Raw genomic sequence first — 9,025 nt, 5'->3', positions numbered from 1 at the left:
GGCTATAACGCAGTTATAACCTCCGAATATCCTCCCAATAATCTATTTGCAGGTTACAGACGTACACAACTCTGTGTACGTCTTATGTACGCAAATTTTTTTTCCGAAAGGAATAAGAGGGAGGAGCAGACATACATTTTTTGGGGTGCAATTGACCAAATAACCCCTGTATTAGCTAAATCTCAAAATTTAGGGGTTGCCTCTTTCTCAAATTAGAAAAAAACTCAAAATTGTATTTTTTTGAATTAAATCTGCAATTAATAAATTAATAATTAGACATTTGATTAATAACTCATTTATCATGAGATCATATTTGTATTTATATGATCTATTAGACTGCTTAATCGACACGTATACATATGAGAGATTTACTCTTAGGATCTTTTTTGGGGGATCTGACATCCCGACTCTAACTGGACCTTTCTCGCCCTCTCTCATCAAATCATCTTCTTCGCTCCACCGAACGAGGATCAGAAAACATAACACATAATTCAAACCTAGATAACACAACCATCCTCTTCCTTCACTTTTCTTACACAGGTCTCTCCCAGACTATATGAGCTCACAAACAATCAAAACCCGACATCCTAAAACGATTCAACAATTTCAAATTCCATAAGATGTGCGTTCCCAACCAATTTAATTAATATGAACAGCAAGCTTCCATAACTACTAAACCATTTATTGTGTGCTTCCAACCACATAATCATAGTGAAAGTGTGTTGCATTGTCACATTCAATACTCAAAACAAATGCATTTTTGAGCTAATTTTGGTGGCTATTGAGTGCTGGAAGATGACAACATTTTGATTTTTCAAAGGTTTCATAGCATTGCATTGGTTGATATTATTTCATTCATGTCCAATGATGAGCTAGTTTGTTTTTTTGGGGGCATTTATAGACTACCACCCAATCCCAATTTTTTTACATATCTAACATCTACATTTTACTTTTTTACATTTATCATTCAAGTTTGTAAGATAAAAAATTCACTTGTTAGATATGTAAATGTGAAATGCTAAATTTAGGTGTTACATATGCAAATACATAGGAACAAGATGGTATGAATATAAATATGGAAAATTGTGGGTGGCTCAGTTCATAATAGGAAAGGTCTTAATTATCTAAGAACTTATAGTCTGACTGGTTTGAGCCTCTTCCCTAAAAGCAGTTGCTACTTCAAAACCTGGAGGGATAAAGACAACATCATCCCAATCTGATGCAGAGCTTCCCTGAAATGTTAATATGCATATTTACAGTCAGCAGGGCAAAAATGCAAACTTTCGATCATCCGTTGAATTTGCATATCTAACATCTAAACTTTACTTTTTACATTTATACCGCCCAAATATTTGATATCACATAAAAAAAAATCACTTTTTTCACTTCAGAATATGAATTAAACCTTTTCATGCATGGGTAAAGAGGTTTGTATGAAAAAATTGAAGTTTATATATTGGAAATGTAAATGAGTAGGAATTGAATGTAAATCTTCCAAAAAAAAGTCCTCACCTTCATTGCAGATATGATTTCTTCCAGAACAGACACCTACAATCAATAAAATTCAATATTTGCAGTTACTATAAAGCTAAACAGTTTAATTATGTTCACCTTAATGGCAGCTTGATTATGACATAAACATATATGCATTTATATTTAGGGGCATTTGCATTTCACTCATATGATCATATCTTAGACATTTACAATCTGACACAAAGATTTTACTTCTATATCTATAACAATCAAAATTTTCAAATCACATCAAAAATATCACTATGTTAACTTCTAAAAAGCGAATTACATCTTTTCATATATAAATATATAAATTGAAGTTTAGGTGTTAGATATGTAAATACATCAATTAAGTGGTGTGCATGTAAATCTTCCTTATATTTATATTTTTATGCATGAATAGATTATGCACAGATATATTTATACATTGATATTTATAAAAATATATTTACACAAACTTCGAGTAAACTTTATGGTCATGAACAGTTTGTTAGCTTAACGAGCCCTGAGTGAAGCAACAGTATAAGCTCGTTCAAACTCGGCTCGTTACCTCTCTAGTCGCAAATAGGGCTGTTAATAATCCAATTTCGAGCCGAGTTGTATTCTGCTAAAAAATATTCAATCCAAAATTTTGGCTCGTAGCACAACTTGTTTATTTCGATCAAATCCAAAATTCAAATTAATTTCGGGTGATCATAGATCTCCGAGCTAAATTCGTTAAATTTAGAGGGCTAACAACACTAGGATTGTTAATGATCCGATTTAATCGGCTCAAAAAAAAAAACGATCCAAAAATTTGGCTCGAAGCTCGACTCGTTTATTTCGATCCGAGCCAAAATTTGACTTAATTTTCGAGCGATTAACAATCTTTGAGTTAAATTCACAGCACGAGTTGAAAGTCTCACCTCAATGTTACCCTTCCTGAAGGCAGGATTTAATTGTCTCTGATCACGAGAAGCTTTAAAGAGCAAGTCTTCGAGGTCCTCCTAAATAAAAAAGGAAATAAAATTAAACTTCAATATAGATAAAATTAATTAGGGTTATTTACATAAATATCACACAATTCTAATGTATTTACATATCTCACACTTAAACTTTCATACCAAAGTGCAAATAAGATGAAAGTCTAGGTGTGAGATATGTAAATACAAAAGATTTGTGTGCTTGGTATGTAAACTTCCCAATTAAGGAGCATTTACATAAATAATCTATCTTCTCTTAACCTTCCTGAAGAAGGCTGGGCGATAGCTTTTACCCTGACTCCTCAAGACCAAGCTCTTTGACTGAAAAGCATTTGGAATATAATCAATAAATAAACAAATAATAATAATAATAATAACAATAATAATAATAATGGGGCATTTTCATGCATACACCCAATTCCTATGTATTTACATATTTAACACTTGAACTTTGTTTTTTATGTTTGTACCAACCATATCATTCATATTACATCAAAAATATCATCCTTTAACTTCTAAACAGTGAAATAGACATTTTCATACATAGATAAGGTGGCTCGTGTACGTAAAAATTGGAGTTTTAGCGTTAGATATGTAAATACATAGGAATTGAATTGAATGCATGTAAATCTTTCTTTTTTTATATAAATTACAAGAAAACTTTCAAATTTGAGATTATTTATAGAAGAACCTGAAATACTGGCACTCCAAGAAAATCATCAGCAGCCTTCCTAGACTCCTCTTTCAGCTGAAAAATTTGAATGCATGCATTCAGAACTGCATGAACCATAAACTAAGGGCCACTTTAAAATCATTTTTTATTTTTATTTTTGTTTTTATTTTAAAAAATATATTTACTCAGTGTATTTTTTGTCTTTTTTAATCTAAAGCAAAAAATTCTTAATTGATTTACATATCTCGCGCCAAAACTTTCGTATCATCTAAAACCACTTTTTCAAAATGAAATACACAGTTTCAAGCATAGGTTTAAAACATCAATGTGCTATGTAAATATGAAAGTTTAGGGGTGAGTATATAAATACATAAGAATTGTGTGCTATATCTAAAACAATTAAGCCTATTTTATGAGTTGCTATTCAATTAACCATCATGAATATCCAAACAAAGTGCTCCTTAACATTATTTAAACAGTATTTAGGACTTATCTAAAGCAATAAACATTATAACAAACTTCTAAACCAAAAATTTTTCTACTTTATCAAATCACAATGCTCCAAAACAAATATTAATAAAATCGAGGCAACTCTAATTAAAGTTCTATGTTGCAACAAATAAAGTATATTAACTCTCTTGATGTTCATGAAAACCAATGCACCTTCATAAACACTAAGGATCTTAACATTTGCCAATGAGCTCTATCTTATTTGACCAAGATCAGTCAAAAATATAAATTTCTTCATAAAGGGTAGATATACATCAAGCCATAAACACAATTTCAACTTCAATGTGTCAAGCCCAACTATATTTCAGATTATATTATTTCACATACAAAAATAGCTATTACCACATAACAAATATGTTGTAACTAAGTTGAATTAGAATCATTAGAATTAAACGATCATTGCATTTGTCTTCAACAACCAGCAAATGAGCATCATCAAAATCTGCATATCATTGATCTATAAAACAATGGTAGCATCTATTAATTTAAACTCTTCAAATTTTTCATTCGCACATAATATTCATTACTTTTTAAGTTTGAAAATCTCTCTTAAAAAGTCCTTTACAATTAAAATCATGTCCTTGAACTTGTTACGATTGATGCTTATGCCATGATTGAAGGTAAAACACTCTCAAAAGTTCAAGGACATGATTTTAATTGTGAAGGGCATATTCAAATGGGCATCATAGTTTTTATCCAACTTTTTATCTCTTGCACCTTCAAGCTTAAAAATCACATTTTTATGAAAATGCAAAATTTTTTATTTCCAAGTTGATAGAATCTTTCCTATACAATACTGTCACAAAATACCGGAAAAAAAAGACAAATAGCACAATAGTAATAAAGAATGATCATTGTTATCAGCAATCACATTTATATTCATAAGATATCTAGCAATAAATTTAACTTGCTAAGATGTAATTCAATGGGCATACGATCTTATATGCATAGCAAATATAATCAATGACTTTTATGAAGTTTATTGGAAATATTTTCAGTCTTATACAAAAACTTTAATTTGAACCACAACTCCACTATGGTTATGTCCTCCAACATAAAAGGTCTCATCTTCTAAACACAATTGAATCACAAAGACAATATATATATATATTAATAACTAAATTTTTTTAATTCATCTCTACTTTAACAAAGTAATGGGCATATTCAAATGCCAATAAGTGCCTTTGCAAATGCATGTTAGATTACCCACCACACATATTGGCTCTCCAAAGCCCAAAACTCTTTAGCCATCAAATTTCTTGATCCATACTAATGGATCTTATATTCCGCATTAAACTCTCATGCTGGTTGTTATAAAAAATCCTTACTTTTAATACTTAATTGCTTACTAAAAGAAAAATATAATGAAAAAGTGAAGTAAAAATAAAAAGGCTAAAAACCACAATAAGCCTCGAATCTTTCAAGAGAAGAAATGGGAAAACCGAATAAAAGAAAGGAGATATGATAAATACAAAATATTCAACAACGCTAAAAATTCTCCACTTAAATACTCCTCAAAAGTGTATTATTATACATGCCTATGTATGTGCATGAAATCATTGTATCATCATGATCATATTTGCACAATATCTAAATAATTCTCCACGATTACAAAAAAAAAAACCATTCAAGTGAATTTCTTGTCTTTCACTCTCTTCTCTCAACCCCCTCTTAATTTATTTTCCCATGTTTTCTTTATTTAAGCCGTAACCATCCTTCAACTTTCAAAGCATCCAAAACACCCCTACATCCACTTGCCCCCTTTCAGCTTACAGACCTATGTCTATGCAATCAACACTTCCTTTTGGCCTTCTAAATCTAAATTTTGAGTAGGAAAATTTTAAATTTAAATTATGTTCCAATTTTAACTTCATGCTATCTAAAATAACAAGTTTTGCAATAATGTTCTAAAACTAATCTGATAAAAAAAAAGATAATTTGAAATCATTGTAAAAAACCACATATTCACAATTTTTTTTCTTTGCCTTGAAAATTTATTGAGAAAAATCTAAAAAAATTGAAGTGCTGTTTTTATATTAGTTATCATCCATATTATTTAGCTCTAGTCTCTCCAAAAAATTATTATTCTATCTAATTTGATTTGTTAATATAGCTTGATAATAATGTAGTTCAAAAATAGATGTTATTAAACTTTTGTACATGTATAATTAGTACATATAACTCTAAACATAACTTGATTCCGTTAAGTAAACATGTTTTATTTTGTTCTTCATTCTTTGAAGACAAAATACTTGCACATCTCTTTATGCATGGCACTCTTAAAAACCCAACTTTTTAAGAAAATGAAATGTATGTAATATGACATCTTAGTTAAAAACATAGGAAAAGACTTTGAGAACAAGCCAACAACTAAATATACTAGAGGACCGCAAATAAGACCTTCAAATTGTAAAATTTATCGCCCATATCTATGAAGCTTGGATTCTAAGTACACTGATGGCACTGCATATCAAATATGTTAGCATCTTCCAAGAAGAATTAGAAATTTGAAACTCACAAGATATTTATAAAAATTCATCAATATGTGAATGCCATTTTCAGCAAATACACAGTTTTTTAGACTAATGGAAAGTACAAGGATACATATGTCAGTCCTAACTAACTAGCATAGATTTCAACCCTCGATAAGTTATTACTTAAATCTAAATTTACATGTCTAAATCATCTCAAGGAACCTCCAACATTATTCCTCCAATGATTGCTAATTCTATGACCAAACCAAACTATTTTTATGCATTCACTTTAATTCAATGAAAAAGCAATAAAGCATCCTCGTTGCTATTATATTCAACTTTTATCAGTGTATTACATGTAATAAAAGGTCAGTTTCCATTGATCCAACATTTACTTCACCTCAATAAGCAAAGTGTGAATGAAATATCAACATGAATAAATTCACATTTCATACAGGGAATGAACAGGCAAAGAACCAGCAAAATTCCAAGTAGGAAGAAACATTTTTGCGGCTTTTTCCTGATGGCATGAAACGAATGTACATTTCCTGATTGGAAGATTTGAAATTAAACTGAAGGGGCTTTTACATATATAACACTCAATTCTGATGAATTTATATGTTTAACACCTAAATTTTGTCTTTTGCATTTATGCCACCAAAATCTTTCACATCACATCAAAAATACCACCATTTTAACTTTTAAAAATTGAAATACACCTTTTCACGTATAAGTAAGGTGGCATGTATGTAAAAATTGAAGTTTGGGTGTTAAATATGCAAGTATATAGGAATTGAGTGGCATGTATGTAAATCTTCCTGAACTTCAATATAGAGAACATTTCAAAATTTGAATGAGAAAACCATTAACAACTTAAAAAATGAAAGCTTTAACAAGTTTAACATCAGAGAGCGAGGCAATAAACCAAAATAGCTCATATGCTAGTGTTGGCAAGAAATAAGCCGTCTTTATTTCCATAATAAAAAATATATAGCAAGAAATGAGAGGCGTATCTAGAATTTAAAAGAACCAACTAAAAATGAGTTCGAAATTCATTTTAGGGGCATTTACATATATCACACAATTCTTATGTATTATGTATTTACATATCTCACACAAAAACTTTCATACTTACACACATAGCACTCAAATCTTTTAACATCACATAAAAAAAGCACTATTACAACTTTTTAAAAGTAAAATACAGCTTTTCATGCTTAGGTTTAAAGCTCCCAAGTGCTAGGAATGTAAATAAGAAAGTTTAGGTATGAGATATGCAAATACATAAGAATCGTGTGCTATGTATGTAAATTTCCCTTCATTTTAATGATGATGGTGAAGCAGTAAGAGAAGCACATAGTAGATGCTTTCATATATGGTTATTGCAGTGAACTCCAACCCCTCAATAGTAATACTCTAACAAGTAATTCAGCACAAATTGTTACAGAAAATTGAATCTGGAAGGAGAGAAGCAATAATTAATGGTAAATTACAACATGAAGAGCAAGGAAACTATGTACACAAAATCATGAGCCTGTCAAATATAACAGCATCAAACATTGCATTTACATACTACCCAATTCTTATATATTTACATATCTAACACCTAAATTTTACCTTTTACATTTATACCGCTTCAATCACTCATATCACACCAAAAGTATCACTATTATAACATTTGAAAACTGAAATGCACCCTTTAATGCATAGGTAAGGTGCCATATATGTAAAAACTACATTGTAATTGTTAGATATGTAAACACAGAAGTATTTAATGGCATGTATATAAATCTTCCAAAATAAAAAATAAAGAGATGCAGTGATCAGTGTAAAGTCCATAAATAGGGAAAAGTATATAACACAACTTTAACAGTCCTGAAGTACTTCAATTTAAAAATATCCAAATCTCTTACCTTAATCGCATTCAGAACTTGTTTTGGATCCGGAATGAGCCTAAATGCAACTCCGTCAACCTTCAGCTGAAAAACCTGCAATTTGCTGACATTAACAATCCAAAAGAAGCACAAAACGTGCAGCTTGCTGCTCCATCTCACAATTAATGATAAAAAAAAAAAAGATAGTCAATTTTCCATCGAAAACAATCCACTATAACCTTAGCCGCAACCAAAGCAATACCTTGTTGAGAGCGACGGCAACGACCTTGGAACCTTCGCTCATGTCTTTCTTCATTGCCTTCATCTGGTCCAGAAGCGTCTCGGCGTCCTCCTGCTTGAAGCAGAAGAGGCCGAGCGAACCTTCTGCTCTTATACCAGAGACGAGAACGAATTCCTCCGCCGCATTGCTGAGGGTGTACACAGGCACGCCGGAGAGCCGCTCCTCGATTGCTTCGACCGTCATGGCACGGCGGCGACCGCCTATGCCGGGCGGCGATATCCGCGCGAAAGATGGGATTCCATTAGGAAGGATGGATGGGTTTAAGAAGCTGAGCTGCAGAACTCTCCTGGTTTGGCTGCTAAGGGTTTGAATGGCGGAATCGAGCTGGGTTTTGAAAGAGGCGGCGGTGGGGTTGGAGAAGATGGCGGCCAGGGGGTTTGGGGACTGGGGAAAGAAGGGATTTTTATTGGGTTTTGGATCAGTTAGGGTGTTGGAATTCTGCATTTGGGGGACTCGCCATGGGAACGGCATGGGGGCGGTAATGTAAAACTCTATAGAAGAATCGGGAGAGAGGAAGCAGAGAGGGGGAGAGAGAGAGAGGGGTAGTGTTTAGTGAAAGCTACAAGAGTTAGGGCTGTTTGAAAACTGGTGGTTTAATTCGAGTGGGATTTAAATATGTCTTATAAATCCAAATTTAATTAATTTTTAGTAATAGAATTTTTTTAAAAATTTTTTTCGGCCAAACGTTGTGTAAATCGATCGCGTGTTTTACTTATTAA

General features: G+C 31.8%; 1 protein-coding gene across 1 annotated transcript; it reads right to left on the bottom strand.

Moving 5' to 3' along the window:
• Window positions 1-1,023: 1,023 nt before the first annotated feature.
• Window positions 1,024-8,884, bottom strand: LOC110030936 (protein TIC 22-like, chloroplastic). Its single transcript, XM_020733933.1, has 7 exons — window positions 8,268-8,884; window positions 8,045-8,119; window positions 3,166-3,222; window positions 2,736-2,795; window positions 2,418-2,498; window positions 1,513-1,548; window positions 1,024-1,232 (listed from the first exon to the last, which is right to left on the bottom strand). The coding sequence occupies exons 1-7, from the start codon at window positions 8,775-8,777 to the stop codon at window positions 1,125-1,127; spliced, it is 927 nt and encodes a 308-aa protein (XP_020589592.1). The 5' UTR covers window positions 8,778-8,884; the 3' UTR covers window positions 1,024-1,124.
• Window positions 8,885-9,025: the final 141 nt, after the last annotated feature.

Source organism: Phalaenopsis equestris, unplaced genomic scaffold (genome assembly GCF_001263595.1).
Source record: "Phalaenopsis equestris unplaced genomic scaffold, ASM126359v1 Scaffold000761, whole genome shotgun sequence".
NCBI classification, from domain to species: domain Eukaryota; kingdom Viridiplantae; phylum Streptophyta; class Magnoliopsida; order Asparagales; family Orchidaceae; genus Phalaenopsis; species Phalaenopsis equestris.
The sequence above is the reverse complement of the archived record's forward strand: the minus strand, read 5'-3'. Positions and strand labels throughout refer to the sequence as shown.